The 16,939-nt window shown below is 44.6% G+C and overlaps 1 protein-coding gene across 4 annotated transcripts in view; it reads left to right on the top strand.

The window, feature by feature from the left end:
- The first annotated feature begins 252 nt into the window (after window positions 1–252).
- Window positions 253–16,939, top strand: part of GCS2alpha (glucosidase 2 subunit alpha) — a 113,773-nt gene continuing 97,086 nt past the window's right edge. For 2 of the 4 annotated variants that reach the window (XM_055071687.2, XM_055071690.2), the window contains exons 1-4: window positions 253–357; window positions 752–856; window positions 3,099–3,338; window positions 10,241–10,414. In XM_055071687.2, coding sequence (XP_054927662.1) covers window positions 269–357; window positions 752–856; window positions 3,099–3,338; window positions 10,241–10,414 — 608 coding nt within the window. In that variant the 5' untranslated portion in view covers window positions 253–268. The remainder of the gene's footprint in view (window positions 358–751; window positions 857–3,098; window positions 3,339–10,240; window positions 10,415–16,939) is intronic. The other 2 variants (XM_055071688.1, XM_055071691.2) reach the window with 1 other exon arrangement.

Below are 16,939 nucleotides of genomic sequence, written 5' to 3' on the forward strand. Positions count from 1 at the left end.
CCCACAACGATAATCGTCATCTGCCTTGCTTGCGTTTCCTCTCTTGAAAGCTCGGCGCTTTCTACTTTCCTGTCGAGAATGCTGTCTCAGGCTGATAACGCGCAAGCCGTTCGTGACTAGGAAGTACCGGGCTCGCAAGAAAAGTAATGCGGGAAAGACAGATGACGATTATCGTTTGGGAAGAAAATACAACCAAAAGAGTGGAAACTTTTTTTAGAGTGTACTCTCGAGCTATATGCTGTGTATCAGAAAATTCCGCAGCGTGGCAATGCCGGCATCATCAACATCGGTAATCCATCAGCAACAAAGGGTCGCAGGGCGTCGCGGCGATCAAATAAAAATGGCCACGTGCGACCGGTGAGTAACTTTAGCTCCTTTTGTAACTAGAATATTTGCGTAAATGTCGATGAAATGGTGAATATCTTGCACTGGGTCTCTTACATACAAACTTTCGCGTTAGCTGTGCTTCTCCAACTTTATTTGAATAGTCATATGTGAGCTACTTAACCTGGAAGCTACGATTCCCAACCGGCAACAATATACACGTTATCATAACGCCACCACCTGACATTAGCTCCCTCTGCTTCGAGGTCCACACGCCCGTCACACGTCTAACCGCGCATTCTTCAACGCATTAGTTGCGTCTCCCGAAGTATTGGCAGAACTAGGATTGAGTAATTTTTACGAGGGCCTACCCAGAGCTCTCGTCTGTTTGGCGTCACCGGTGCTATATGTTTTACCTCTTCACTAGGGCGAGAGCTATGCTCAGGCTAGTGGTGCTCTTCGCCGTGCTGGGGCATGTCTCACTGGTCGACAGGTCGAACTTCAAGTCGTGCAATGACAGCGGTTTCTGCAAGTAAGTGTGTCGCAACTTTTACCCGTTCCTTCCTAGCTACTACGTGAAACGCCTCCCTCCTCGTCACAACCGGTTAGACAGTACCTACGGTAGTTTCTGAAATTTAGTCGCCTCTCTGAAGGTTGAAATCCAGTGCCGACGGGCGTTACCTACGAATTATCGAATTGGCTCCTGACCCATACCGTCAGTGTGATTACGGGCAACGTAAGATGCTGTACCGGCTCGTGCGCAACTCAGCCGGCCTATCTGCTGTTACTGCTACGCGATAAGGAGCGACGCGCCTTCGTCGAATGCTTGCTCCTTCCTTGAACAGTTAAAGTTTATAGCAGGTGCGTAAGGGTTGCAACAGACGTTGCCCGGTGCCGAAATTGACCAAACAGCCTTTGAAGAAGTCCTATAAAATCTAAAAGGACACTGTGAACGAATATGCCAATTAAAAAGAAATTGTGATAAAGAACATGAAATATTCAGAAGCATGTATTTGTGGCATATCCTAGCAAAAAAAGAAAACTGCTTCATTATTAAAAAAAAAAAAAAAAGGTTGACCATTTGTTGAGGTCTTGCCACTTATTGCTTTGCTAAGGCCTTGCCCAGAATCACGGCAGTTTTATAGTTAGTAATCGTGCGTATAACCTGCAGCCACAAATACTCGACTGGTGGCACTTGTCATTTGGAGCATATGCATGAAACATGTGCTTTACAAGCAAAGCCTTTCCTGAACCACTTGTTGCTGGCACCATCGAATTCTTGTGTGAAGTTTCGGCAGTTTGTGTACTGGCAGGGACAAAATATGGGATCTGTGAGCACATGCCAAACTGCATTTTTGTGCCCTTTACCGAAGTGAGTACCTTCTGTCAGGACATGGCATTGTCCATGCGCGTCCTTTCATGCTTGTGTGCTTGCTCATACGTACACTTTCTGCCGGCCTGCTGTTGGAATAAAGATGATTGCAGGAGCTGTATTTTTTGGCCAGCAGAGTTTGCAGTGCATTATGACACATGATGGTTGCAACAGACATAGCTCTCTTAGTGTAATTTTCGGCAATGATCGCAATTCCGATAGCAAGCTGGCAGAAAGTGGGCATATGGGCAATCGCACGAGCATAAAAGGATGCGCATGTGCAATGTTGTCTTGACAGAAGACGCTTGCTTTGTTAATGGGCACAAGAATGCAGTTTGGCATCTGCTCGCAGTTCTGTATTATTTTGTCCCCACCTGTACACCTATTTCCTTAGTCATTTATGAAATGCTCATTTATAGCCGTGTCACACAGGCACAATAAATTACATTTACTGCTTAATGCCTCAAATTTTAATGCCATTCCCATGCTGCCACACAGGCATACCTAATGGCATTAAAACTTAATGCCACTTGTGGCATAATGCATTCTCCCAACTCATTCGGCAGTCAAAATGTGTACTCTCACTCCCAAATTAGCAGCTATGACTGCATAAGATACATCTCTTTAACTATTTAGTGGCATTTTTTGCCTGTTACATGCAGTAACATTTCTATATGATATTACTGTCAGCAAACATTACTGCATTCACTGTAGCTATCATCGCCACATTTAGTGTAAGTATAAAAGCGCATGTAGCCACTACTTCAGAATTAATGGCAATAACAAATTGAAAGACGTCGACTCATAATGGCACTAACATCGTTCATGTGGCCCGGGTATAAGGATTTTTGGGTGACATACATGACAGTGTTTCATGTTGCCTGTGCTACAACTGTGTAGGAGTGTAAAATTATGCTGGTGTGTATATTATATCTTTATATAACCTGTCTCTAGGAAAGTTTGTTTTGGTTCTTTAGTAGTAGTAGTAGTAGTAGTAGTAGTAGTAGTAGTAGTAGTAGTTGTATATGTCAGGACAAAAAGGGGGAAGGAAAGGAAGAGTCCTGTGCATTGCAACTGTCACACTTTCCAGTGGGCACCTAGACTTATCTATTCTCTTACCGTGTATCTGTCCCACAGCCATGGTACAGGTGCACGCTAAGTCAATAGATAAGGGAGAGCAAGGTTACAAGATATGTAAAGACAAGAGGAGGAAAAAGAAAGTGACGTAACTATAGATACTGAAAAAGTAAACGAACAAATCCCATTTTGAAAGCTTGAAACTGGCATCTTGTGTTTACATGCAGCACAAAAACATGTTACATTGGCTAAACTGCAGGCTCGAAAAGTAGTGATGACCTTTGTGATGTGCGATTATAAAGAAGTTGTAAACACTTTGTTGCAGACGTAACCGTAACATGAAGCCTGGTGAGTCCCCATACAATGTCCAGTTGTCCACCGTCAAGTCCACGTCACCAAGTCGTGTGGAGGCAGATGTCATCAACTTGAACACTGGAGTGGTGCTGCGACTGGAGCTGATTGCACTCGAAGAAGGCATCCTCCGTATGCGGCTCAACGAAAAAGAATCGGCTGTTGCACGTTTTGAGCCGAAGGAGGCACTTCTTGAGAGCATTCAGGAGTCTGAGTAATTATACTTTAAATACATTTGTTAGATATTGAATGTTCTGAGAGATTAGAGAGCTGGGCTAATTGGTATAGATTCATTGTAAAGGAGCACAAACAAATAGACGCAGAGTCTACCTAAACAACATAGGGAAGGAAAGGAAGGTAAAAGTGTAGAAGGAAAGGCAGGGAGGTTAACCAGCTTAGCTTAACTGGTTTGCTACCCTACACATGGGAGAGATGAAAGATGGGGAAGGGGGAGAGGGAGAGAGAGCACATAGCACAGCACACACACATCGTGCATTGGAGTCCATCAATCTGGCATGGTACGTGATATCACTGTCACAGCCGCTTGTCCAATCCCGTCTCTTTCAAAAACCGAAGTAGTCCCTTCGTCGCCTTCACCTGCGATGTCTTCTGTCGGCGGCATGTGAAAATCATGTCGAGGGACAATGGTCTAGTGTCAAGGTGCACTAGAACAGATGCCAGGGACTGTTGCTGAACATTATATTCAGGACAGTCGCACAGAGTGTGTTTCAGCGTCTCCTCGCAAAGACAGGCATTGCAGAGAGCGTTGTCGGCCATTCCAATGCGGAAGGAATAGGATTTCGTGAAAGCCACCCCTAGCCATAAGCGATAAAGCAGAGTCGCCTCTCTTCGGCGGAGTCCAGTTGGCATATAGAGACGCATCAAAGAGGGCAGGTGGTATTGACGGTTGCTCTGGTTGGTCTGGCTGTTTGGTGTGCACCATAGAGAGAGCGTGATCTCCTGTGCAAGCACTCGAAGTCTGCTAGCTGCGTTGGATCGTGAAAGCGGTATGGCCTCTTCTTGTGCGTCTTCAAGATCTGCCCGAGCGGCCTTATCGGCGTCTTCGTTTCCAGTGACGCCGCAGTGACTTAGCAGCCACTGAAACGTCATGTGGTGTCCTTTCTCCTGTGATGTATGGAGTAGGCATCTAATATTGAATACGAGCTGTTCGAATGGCCCACGACGCAGAGCTGATAGTACAGATTGTAGGGCTGCCTTTGAGTCGCTGAAGATTGACCATTGTCGAGGTGGCTCCCGATTGACGAAACGAAGTGCAGCGCGAAGAGCAGCTAGTTCAGCAGATGTCGATGTTGCTGGGTGGTCAGTCCTGAAGCTGATAGTAATAGCTCTTGCTGGGGACGACCACAGCACCGGACGAACACTGGATGTTTCTGGAACCATCAGTATAAATAAGTATACTGTCTGCGTACCTCTCGGGCAGAAGAAGCAGAGACAGTTGTTTCAGCACAGGTGACGACAGCTCAGACTTTCTCCCGATTCCTGGTACGCTGAGATGGACTGTGGGGCTGATAAGACACCAAGGGGGTATCGATGGTTTAGATGCAGCGATGAAGCCCGAGGGAAGCTTGTCGTTGTACTTGATGATAGTTTTAGAGAATGATGATTGGTGCCTGTCTGAAGGTAGTGCTGCAAGGTGGTGATAGGGGGCACGTGCAAAATGTCTCATGTGCGTTCTCAGGGCTTCCACCGTAATGTGAGTTCGCATTGGATGGTCCCGAGCAATCGCAAGAGTTGCCTCTGTTGACGTGCATCTGGGCAAACCAAGGCAAACTCTGAGTGCTCGAGCTTGTGCTGCCTGCAGAACGCGAATATTTGTCTTGCAGGTGTTGTTCACTACAGGTAGACTATATTTTTAAAAAACCGAGAAAGAGAGCTCTGTAGAGTTTAAGCATTGCGTCTACTGACATCCCCCACGTCTTTCCTGTCAAGTATTTAAACAACTGGGAAGTTGCTGTCAGGCGCCGTTTCATGTAGGCCACGTGCGGGTTCCAACAGAGGTCTCGGTCAATAATTACGCCAAGGAATCTGTGGGTTCAGACATAGGAAATGGTCCGCCCATTGATTGAGATGACATAAGGCGTCATCAGTTTGCGAGTAAATGCTACTAGTGCGCATTTTTCTAGTGATATGCTGAGACCCGGTTTACACAAGTAGTTCGCTGTCAAAGTGGCCGCTCTTTGAAGTCGCGCACGTATCTGAGGACGTGTGACTGCCGAAGTCCAGACACAGATGTCGTCAGCGTATATTGAAATTTTGATGGTAGTTGGCAAGTATTCAGCAAGTCCAACAAGAGCGAAGTTGAATAGCGTCGGGCTGAGAGCACCGCCTTGAGGAATGCCCCTGGTGGTATAGCGTTGCGTAGTTGGGCCATCGTCAGTTAACACAAAGAATGATCTTGCAGATAGGTAACTTGCAATCCAGAAAAAAACTCGACCACCTAGGCCAACCCTCGCAAGGACATCGAGAATGGCCTCATGTAATACGTTATCGTATGCCCCTTTCACATCTAAGAATAAAGCTGCAGATAAACGCTTACAGGACCTTTCGTGCTGGACATATGAAACGAGATCAACTACATTGTCGATGGAAGAGCGGTCACGTCGGAAACCAGCGATGGAAATCGGATAAATGTTGTAGTATTCTAGGTACCATTCCAGGCGGCCAAGGATCATCCGTTCCATTATCTTTCCTACACAGCTGGCCAGCGCTATTGGGCGGTAAGAGGTGAGTTCTAATGGGGATTTGCCCTGCTTTAAGAGTGGCACCAGGCGGCTTACTTTCCATTCGTCAGGAACATTTCCCTCCTGCCATGAGGAGTTGTAAAGGCTTAACATTTCTATCCGTGCGGACTCTCCGAGATAGCACAAGGCCCGGTATGATATACCATCTGGACCCGGAGATGATGAGCGCCTGCAGAGAGCTAGAGCCGCTTCAAGCTCTCCCATTGTAAAAGGAAGGTCCATGCGGCAATCACGGGAATGGGGGACGTCAGCTCGGGCTGGAGGATCTGGACGAGTCGCTTAGTCTGCGATCCGCACACAAAAGTCTTCTGCGACATCGATGTCTTGCCGCCCTTGGAAAAGCGCTAGTGCCTTAAATGGAAAATGCCGTTCCAGAAGGCACCGCAGACCTTGCACCGTTTTCCATATGTGAGACAGTGGCTTGCGGGGGTCGAGGGTCTGGCAAAACGTTGCCCAACGTTCCGACGCTAACCTATCCATACGACGCTGAATCTTCTTTTGCATCCTCCTGGCTGCCCTACGGTCATGAATTGATTTTGTACGCTGATATCGACATTCCGCCCGGCGACGAAGCGCTCGAAGTCGCTATAATTCTATGTCGAAGTCATTTCGCGTGGAAGAGATCGTCATCATGCGAGTGGCGTTTTGCATCATAATTTTAATCATTTGCTCTAACCCAGATGGTAGGCCCTCGTGTCAGGCATCTTCCATCTCAGATTTGAAGTTGGCCCATTGAATCGTCCAAATGGCATTCCGTGGGCCTGATCTAGATGACAAGCCTTTGATGTTCAGATAGGTGGGAATGTGGTCACTCCCATGTGTCTCAATGTCTGGAAACCACTTCACACATCTGGTGAGAGAGTTGGAGACGAAAGCAAGGTCGAGGCAGCTGCCGTATGTCACACCTCGAAGAAAGGTAGGGCTACCATCGTTCAGGAGAGTAAGGCCATAGTTGTGGGCGATGCTTGCTAATGTTCATCCTCTTGCATTTGTCCTTGTACTTCCACATGCTGGATGGTGCGCATTGAAATCTCCTATGATGACCCATGGGGCGGGACAAACACTCAAGATATCTGCAAATCTTTTGGTATCGAAATTGCTGGAAAGCGATATATACACGCCTATGAGAGTAAACAAGAGTTTGTTCTTTCTAACTGTGATGCATATATATTGACTGTCGTCGTGGGGCGCACTTGGTTGCAAAACATAGGTGAGTTCACGACGAACAAAAATGACGATTTTGCTCCATGCACCATTTGTTGATGACATGATAAATTCGTATCCTGACAGTCTTATTGGTTTCGACGAAAATCTAAAATTTGTGATTTTAGCCCTCTGGCGTTCCACTGGATGACGGACGCTGCCTTGACTTCTTTCCGGAAGGACGGGGTATGGGTAGCCATCTTTCTAGCTGAGGGATGCAAGCAATGGGCTTAAGGCGTCCAGCACTTTAAGTGCGTTTTGAGCAGAGGGTGTCCCCATGTCCACTAATATTGCTCGAATGGCCTCCATGAGAGAACGTAGCACCGAGATGACTTGACGGTCTATTTTAGGTGAATCATCCATGGCCGGAGGAGGATCAGGTGGGGCCCCAACCTTCTGAGGTTCCTTCACAAGGGAGCGGCTCGGTAGCGTAGGCCATTCCTCTAAAGATAGTCTTTTCTGCTTCCTTCGTGGAAGAGGTGGGCCTTTTCGCGGCGCGACTAACTGGCACCGCAGTGGAGTGGGTACTGTCACTTCGCGCATGCGCCTTCTTCGAAGACGTACGATGGCGTCGACACCGACGCCGGACTACTTCGGCTGCCTCCCTGTGGGCCGAATTGTCTCTGGCCATTTGCTTGAGAACCGCGCGCTCCCTCTTGATGCGGGGACAGTCCTTCGACGAGGCCGTGTGAGGGCCGCTACAGTTGGCGCACTTCAGGACCGTGGCACCGCAGGTCTGTTCTGCATGAGGTTCAACGCAACGGGGACACTGTAGCGAGTTGGGACACACGCCCTTGACGTGTCCTAGCCTGAAACACTGATGGCATTGCAGCGGCTTCTGGATGAATGGTCGAACCGGATGTTGGAAATGTCAGACTTTAACGTGGGATGGGATACAATCCCCCTTGAATATTACTTTTACGCAGCGCGTATTCCCAAGGCGGCGCACTTGCGTAATGATCGTGCCTTCGTATGCCGGCTTGATGAGGCTAGGTAAGTCATCATTGGGAATGGCAATGTCAATGTCGTAAATCACACCGGCTATGGATGTGTCGTCGATCGGGATAAAGGGGCGCATTTTGATTCCGTCTAGCTCTGTGATTTCTTGAAGTTTTCCAAGCGCACTCGCATTGTACATGTCTATGGCGAGTATATTCTTGCGTGGATTTATTCTTATGTCTTTAATTTGATCCGGTACCGCACATTCCAGAAAAATGGATAGGGCTTGCCTGTTCAGCTATCGTAGGTTGCTTGACGGTTCTTCCGGCATAAAGATGATGACGTGTGGCCAGCGTGCAGGCCTTGACTTCACAGTCGTTGTGCTCGCAGGAGTTGACGGCGCTGTGTTGACGATTTTTCTCCTCGCCCTTTTACTCCGAATGGGTATGAAGCCATCGCTGGATGAGTCGTCTTCCGACATAGAATACAGCTCGGTGTCATTGGGGGAGCCAACTCTCTTCCTTGCGGTTGACAGCCGTGATGACTTCTGGCCAGGCGGGCCTCTGGCACGCTCCGCGTCCATGGCCGCAAGACGGGGAGGCGAGGCACCTCGAAAGGCGAAGATTTTACCAAAAATTCACAGAGCACAGAAACAAGTGTTCTGCCAAGAAGACACTTCGTCGTCTTCCTCCATAGGCGCCTGTGGTGTCTAGGTGCTCTGTGTCAGTTTGTTTGCGCTCCTTTACTGTGGTTTTAAGAGATGCGTTATTGAGGAAGTTGCTCATTTTCAATATGTTTTCAAATTACAAGCAAGTTTGTTCCTTTAGCCCTTGAGAATGCTTGGAGGGAGAGTGGAAGATATGGAAGGTGTAGCTTGCAGTGGCTGTAATGATATGGCAATACAGACTTCAGTAGTGTTAAGCACGTACTTGCCAATATTTACGGTAATATCGTAAAAATGCCAGGTTATTAGCGCTCTTTTACGATTGTCATATTGACACAAATATTTTCCAATTTATTATTTGTTACAGTTCAGGAAAAAAATTTCAAGAATGAAAAATAGTCACTGAGTGATATTTATGGCCTGTTCTTTCTTTTTTGACCCTTCGATTATATGGAACAACCCATAGAATCAATGTATGACTACTACTGAATCGTTGACAGCCGTTGTGTTAATATTTCATTAATAAACTTTGTCTTCATTTCTACTTGTATGCAGCAGCGATTGTTGTTGCTGTGGCTATAGTGCAGACCATCATTTCACAGCATGCCTACAGAACAAAGTCCGTGAATCTGTAATAAACAGTGAACATACTAAATAATCAAAATTTTTGTATTTTTCACCAAATTTTTGTATTTTTTTACTTTCAATGTAGTGTTTTATAAATCCCAAGACCTCTAAGCATGACCATGCATGTTTTTCAGTTCTGATGCCGAACGTGCATAGCACGTCTGTAGGCTGCCTGCGGGAGCCGCATTTCAGTAGGAGCTAAATACAAGAACACCCGTGTACCATGCATTGGGTGGACCTTAAAGAACCCCAGGATTAATTCGGAGTCCCGCACTATGGTGTGCCTCATAATCATACTGTGATTTTGGCGTGTAATACCCACAATTTAATTTAATTGATTCGGTATGTGCCACTGGGAACGTGCCTGTTCTTGGCCAGTACTTCAGCATGTCCCACTCAGATACAAGAGGCACAGAATCCCTAAATGTTGCTTGATACGTGTCATACTTTTCTGTGCATACACCTGTCACCACCATTCTTCCCTCAACAAGGATCGGTCGTCCTTGTGGTATCGCTGCATGTACACCTCGCTCTGTGCATGCCGCTGAAATTGTGTAGCGCATAGCTTGTGAACTATGCAGTGCATAAACATAAAAATTGCATGACAATAAAGTTGTGACCTTTGTGGTGAAGAAACGAAAATGTTCCATGATATTACACGTTGCATAGGATAAAAGTAAACAAAATTGTATACATCACCATTAGTTGTAAAGCATTTGATTATAGCTAGTTTACTAAAGCATTGCTTTGCATAGATTCCAATATGTGTGTTGGATCTCCAAAATATTTACTCTATTAGAGACTCTATGAATACATGCTATTATGACTGTGTGTGAGTGACGTGCCTCTTTTGGCTTTCTTATTACAGTAGTACTTGTAAATTAACAAATTACCTCTCATCTTGCACTACACCTGCTGTAGCCTCCATCTTGAGAGCAAGGACGACAGCTCCTTCGCGGTGACTTTTGGGAAGCATCGTGCAGTTGTGCGCGCCACTCCGCTGGTGGTCGAGGTCTACTCCAACGGTCAGCTCGTCCTGGTGGCCAATGCTCGAGGACTCCTGCGCTTTGAACACTACCGGCCACGAGGAGCTCCGTAAGCCCGCCATCCTTGTTTATTGTACTTGCTTTGGTTCCGTGCTAGTGCTGCAAAGTGTGACTTTGCAAAGCTATTGCTGTAGCACCGTGGGATGGCACTGGCAGTTTTGAGGTATTTATGCTTCTTCCTATCATTCAGCACTGCTACCCATTGAACTTTTCAGCAAATTGTTGTTTTTTTGTGACTAGCAGAGTTAAAGTGACACTAAAGAGAAAAATAATGTATTAGTAAGTTACCCATCTAGGATACCAAAAAAAGCCACTCTTAATGTGAGTAAAGGCCTCATAAGCTAGACAAGACATAAACAAAGGGTACTTGATGTCACTTCAAGGTTCCTGCACCAGCTCATCATGGTGTCATGGATTTTGATGGCATCTGCCTGGGCATAGTCGGATTGCGTTGTATTCTAAAAGAACCAGAGGCTGAACTAAGCAAGTTTCAACAACTTTTACTGAGCCACAATGGCTCAGATACAAAAAAGTTGCATATTACGAAATCCCTGACATCACACTGACTGACCGGCACTGGGATTCTGGCGCAAGATTAAGAAAATGGAATTTTTACTTTTATTTACTTTGCGATTGTTCCTCTTTAGTGTCCCTAGTGATTTAAAAAAAAAATTAGGGATCAGATTCACTAAACCTTGGGGAAAAAAAAAAAACTCGGTGCCCTTCCACTCTGTGAAGAAAGATGACCAGTGAAGCTGTGTTTGTGGGCCCTTTAATGGTAAACTGCACCTCCACTGTGGGTCGGCCAGTATTGCAGTATCATCGGGATATGCCCACGTATGGGGAGTGCTTGACGCCTGCTTCATATCCACTGCAAGTCAGCCCGGCATTGCACTATCTTCGGTATCAGCCCACGTATGAAAAATTGTTAGTTTACGCATATACGCGATCAGCTAGATCCTAGCCATAGACAGCTTCGCTGCAAGAATGCTGACAAACATCAGAGAAGCCTAAATAATTACTGTAATACTTACTGGTATGAATCCATTTTCATACTTTAATGGAGGATGTGTCCTGACTCCTCTGACATCATGATGCATTGACTTGGTTCGTTTCAGCCATCACTGTAGCTCCCACACACAGGCGCAGCCAGAAGAAATGAGCGCAGCGCTCTAGCTAATTTTTTTAGGAAGAACATCTGCAGACCTAGCCTTATTGCTATGCAATTTTGGCACATTTCTCCCTGTGTTGGGACGCCAACGTTGTTAATGATGCAAGGTGCGACATTTCAAGACCAAATTTAATATCAAATTAAAATACCTTCAGGGGCCCTGAACCACTCCCTCAGGCTTGGTGAAATAAAATTGTCCGCGGGTAGCATACGGTGCTTTGAACATCTCAGCCAAGTTTTGCTGTCGTACGCAGTGCGTGGAGCTCGCAAGCAGATCACGAAGTCACGTTTCTCTCAAACGCTCTCTTTTCTGTAGAAGGCCCGGTCCTCACACTCTTCTGGACGCTTTATTTCGTCATCGGACGCTTTATTTTGTCATTCCCTTAGACGGCTGCTATTGGCCGATAGCTGACATCAAGCTGCGGTCGGCTACATAGCGTAGATATCGCGTCACGAAATCTACTGGCTAAGCGTACTGTGGCTCACAGAGGACAACCGCATCTATTTATTTATTTATTTATTCCAAATATCTGCAGCTCCTGAAAGCATTATTGCAGAGAGGGTGAGGATACATAACTAAGCAAAAGGCATGACAAGCAAGTACTAAATGAAGACAACTGCACTCTTTCATGCATCTGGTAACAAGGCCTGAAACATTGGCTGAGATCGGCACTCGACAGTTTGTTTGGCCAGCCGGTTCCATTCACGACTTCTAACTGGAAAAAATTCACTTTGATAAGTGTTAGTTTTACATTTAATTTCTCTTATTTTCCATCCATGATCTAGTCTATTCGACCTGAAATGCGGTGGAAGCAAAAAATGTCTATTTTTATTTTACCGTGATAAATTTTATACAACATTTTTAACTGAAAGTTCCTTCAGCGAGTACATAAAAGCTCCCATCCCAACGTTAGTAACACTACTACAGAAGTTATAATCTCTTGATACAAATCAAGTGGCATAGTTTTGTACACATTCAAGCATGTTGGTTAAATATAATTTTGTCTTAAGAAATTCAGCATTCCACAAGCTTTAGATGAAACATACTCAACATGCTTATTCCATGTGTGGTTGGAGGAAAAGTGAATGCCAAGGTTTTTGTGATCAGATGATACTCTTGATAGTTGGAAGAATCTAATCCATATTTGGCTACATGTGAAGGAGATAATCTGACACTTTGTTGAAATTAAGTACATTTTCCACTTCAGACACCGTTGTTGGATATGGTTCAAGTTGCTCTGCAAATGAAATGAATCTGAATAATTGTCATCTGCATAGAAATATATTTTACAAGTCACATCTTTCACAATGTCATTAATATACACTAGAAAGGGCACTAGAAACAGTGTTTGGCTTATGTTTAGCACATCTTAGGCACCAAAGGTGGAAGTCGTGGTGGCTACGTTAACATCCAAAATGAAATTTGAACTGCGTACCATGGTGACGTTTAGAAGGCGGAGCACTGTGGGCACGCCCCACAGCGCCCTAGCCTTCGCAGTGCAAAACATTGAAGAAAGAATGGGAGCTCAACGGAGGCCGTGTTTGATTGCCAATAACTCCACTTCTGTTTCTGAAATGGCCTATTTCACTATTAGCACGTATCTCGGGCAGGGATAGTGCGAGCAACAGCTGGTTGAGCGCTCCATAAACAAAGCCTGCCACTCTGTGCACTAGCAGATCGGCATCGTAGGAAAACTCAGGGCTTGCGCGCTGAACAGCTTGTTGTTTCATTTTCTATGGGTACGATGCTTTGTTACCGAAGTTTTATGGTTCGTTTGTGTTTGTTTTATTGTAACAGTAGTCTCGCATTTCGGCAAGTGCACTCAATGATGTGTTGCTTCTGAGATCGTGCTCAGTGCCTTGACTCAAGGCAGTGAGTGATTTCAGAATTCATAATTCACTTATTGAGAGAAATAAATACTATGTTCTTATCGTTACACTGCATCACAAATATTTTTTCATGCAAACAAAAACCATTAAAACAGTTACAGATCTTTTTTTTTTTTTCGTTCCGGAGCAGAACCGGAACGGAACCTTTTTCAGTGGAACAAAACTTAAACAAGAACGAAAAACATTTCATTCCAACACCCTGATTGCAGGTATGCTATGTACATGCTTTTCGTTCTAGCAAACTTCTCTATCTACCTTGTACTGCTACCTATGCATGTAATGGATCCAGTCGTATCAATCTCTTCCCTGTTTTTTGTCACCAATACTATAAACATCTCTTGCTTATCTCAACTGCTGACCAGTTGATAGTTCCGTCCACTTTAAATACAAATGCTTCTGATAGGTGTACGTTTCCTATGGGTCTCACTGGATGAATCCCTTCACATTCCATTTGGATGTGCTGAGGGGTTTCCTCTGGATTTTTGCTGCAGCATACGTATGCCTCACCTTATTGCGAATATTTGCTACGATATGGTTTTCTCCTTAGAAAACCAGCTCAAGTATCAAGGCCCTTTGTATTATCCATGGTCTTTTTGTTTCGATTTCTTGCATCCAATTCCCTATCTTTGCTTCTTTCACTTTCTTTTTGATGATACCTGGTTGTCTATGTACACTTTCATTTACCCTGTACTTGGTTGCCAACTTTTCTGACCTCCTCTTCCATTTTATGTCCATGCTTTTCAGGTACAGACACTTGTGCGCTTCAGGCACCCATTTATTTTCATCCATGTTCCCAAGTCTTTTTTTCAAAACTAATTTTGCTCTGCGCTTCTCTAACTTCAAAAGGGGCCCAACCCACGTCGCCCTGCACTGTGTCATTTGTGGTCTTGCCCTGGGCTCTCAAAGCCAACTGGCCTACCCATCTTCGGTTAACTTCCAACCAGGACCAGGTATCCAACTTTAAGCCGAGAATGGCATTTGCAAACATTAGCATTGGCATCATTACACATTGCCAGATTCCACTCACCAGTTCATATTTATTGCGGCCCGAAAGTGCTCCGTTTCATTATTGCTGCGTTCCACTTCCCCTTTATTTTCCGATTATCTTGTTGCATGCTTCAGTAAGTCTTCCTTTTGTTTATGCATACGCTGAGGTATTTATGTTGCTTGACCATGGGCATAACTTGCTGTTGAATTGACACCACCTACTAATTACTTGCCTCTTTATTAAAGGGACACTAAAGCGAAACAATAAATCAGTTCAGACTAATGAAGCATTGTTTGAGAACCCTGCAGGCAGTCATTTCAATTTTATAGTTACCATGCAACACCAACTCGCCCAATCCGCTGCCCTTCTGCGGTTAAAAAAATAGTTTGATCATTAGATAAGAAAATGAAGGTCCAAGTATCAGTATTTGAATTTCGCGCCGAAACCCCAGCGCCGGTACGTCAGCGTGACGTCGGGGATTCCAAAGTATGTTTTCGCATTTGGGCCGCGTTGGCTGAATAAAGGTTCCCGAAACTTGCCATGTTTAACATTTGGTTCCTTTAGAACACAGTGTAGTCAATCTGTACCGCTATATATAATTAGTAGGCCCTAGAAGACGCCATCAAAATCCAAGACGTCACAGCCCCCAGGTGCGGGAACTTAAGTAGGCGTCGTCACCTGTATTTCGTTCTTGCTCTTTTTCTGGCGAAACGTTTTATCGTTGTAAGAGTGGTGTTTTTGGTGTTGTAGAAAGGTAATACACTGATGAAGAAGAAATCATTTTTCACTTTAGTGTCCCTTTAAAGATCATAATTCCCAATTTGTCTCTGCTAAACTTAAGACCTAGATTTGTCACTGCATTGTCCGCTAGTAGCACTGCGTCATCTGCATACATCAGTCCGGGGACCTTCTGTTGCACCATTTGTCCATTATGCAAGTAAGGTAAATCAAACCCTAATTCACTATTTTCCAGTTGTCTTTCTATGCACTTAACATAAAGCGTGAACAACATTGGAGACAGAGGACATCCTTGCTTCAGTCCTTGATGAATTTTCACTTCATTACATTTTTGGCCTTCCCATACAATTTGTACTCGTTTGTCTCTGTGTATCTCCCTCAGCAGTTCCACGAAATCATCTATGCCATCGTGCTTCAGAATATGCCCTAACAATTCCCTGTCTGTTTTTTAGAAATGCTGTCCATAAAGGTCTATTCTGAGCTACTCAAATATCTATGCACTTAGTTAGTACAAATATATTATCCTCTAAGCGTCTGCCTGGTCTGAACCCATTCTGTAGTTCGCCAGTACATTGTATTTCTCCACCCACTTCGACAGTTCTAAATTTGTCTTGTGTTGCCATTCTATATATCACCGACATTACTGTAACTGGCTTGTACAAGCTCGTAGTATCCTTATCACCTTCGCCTTTGTAGATGTGGTTCATCTTGCTTTCACACCATCCAACTGGAATGTTTGCTCTGAACACTCGATGCCATCTAGTGCCACCGCCACGAAACTTGTGTGGCCTCTGGAATGGGCTCTTTTCTCGCGCTTATTTCTGGACATGCTGCACCATCTAGTGGCACTGCCGAGAAGGCCGTTATAAGTGGGTTCGACTGTGTACTTATTGCACGTTTTCTTTTCTTTAAACATTGGACCATGTCGTATATTTACACATTTTGGTGACTGAATTTGAATTTCTTTGCTTGTTTCAAAGGGCTGATTGAGTATGGAACTCCCCCGCATTGGCTTTCACAGAGTGGAGTTGCTTTTTGAGCAACTTTAAAGGCTGAAATTTGACCATGCTTTCAGCAGGCATTGTGGTTATTGTTTTGAAGAGCCTAGGCAAAAACGCAGTTGTGCCTGAAGTTTTTTAAACCTCAGATCGCTTTGCAGAACTAAGAGGTCCTTCACTGCCTGCATTAGCATACGCATAAGTCCAAACTTAAGAGGAACCTTTAGGCTGGAGGCTCCTATCTAAATACACGGGAAAGGAGAAATTATTTTTTCGGCGACTACTCTACCATTTGTTGAGGTTTGCTGCACTTAAAAAGTTAAAATCTACTGTTAGAAGCGTTAGGCCGTGGTGTCTTTAGAATAAAAATTGTTGAAAATAGAAAAGTTCAGAAAATGAAATCAAGTTTACGACTCTAATTCAGCAACAAAAACAGATATTGGAATCCCGTCAGTTTCACCTAATAGCACATGTAAAGTGGACAGATTTAATGTATTATACATGGTTCTCAAAACCATCACTAATATGCGAGTAGCATTTTTGCAATATCTTCGTGAACATTGTAACAAATTCACATGAGATATAAATTAATATATCGGATTTGTTTGCTTTGGATGTTCCTATGGATGCAATTTACAGAATGGTGGTATCTCTTTTTGATGCAGAGGGTCAAAGTTTTAAACTTCAGGCTTCCAATTTTTTTAAACACACAGCTATATAAACATTCTTGTAAAAGATGTCCTGCCATAAATCAAAATTCTGCTTCCAACAGTCACTAGAATTTAACTT

This window comes from Dermacentor andersoni, chromosome 7 (assembly GCF_023375885.2).
Source record: "Dermacentor andersoni chromosome 7, qqDerAnde1_hic_scaffold, whole genome shotgun sequence".
NCBI classification, from domain to species: domain Eukaryota; kingdom Metazoa; phylum Arthropoda; class Arachnida; order Ixodida; family Ixodidae; genus Dermacentor; species Dermacentor andersoni.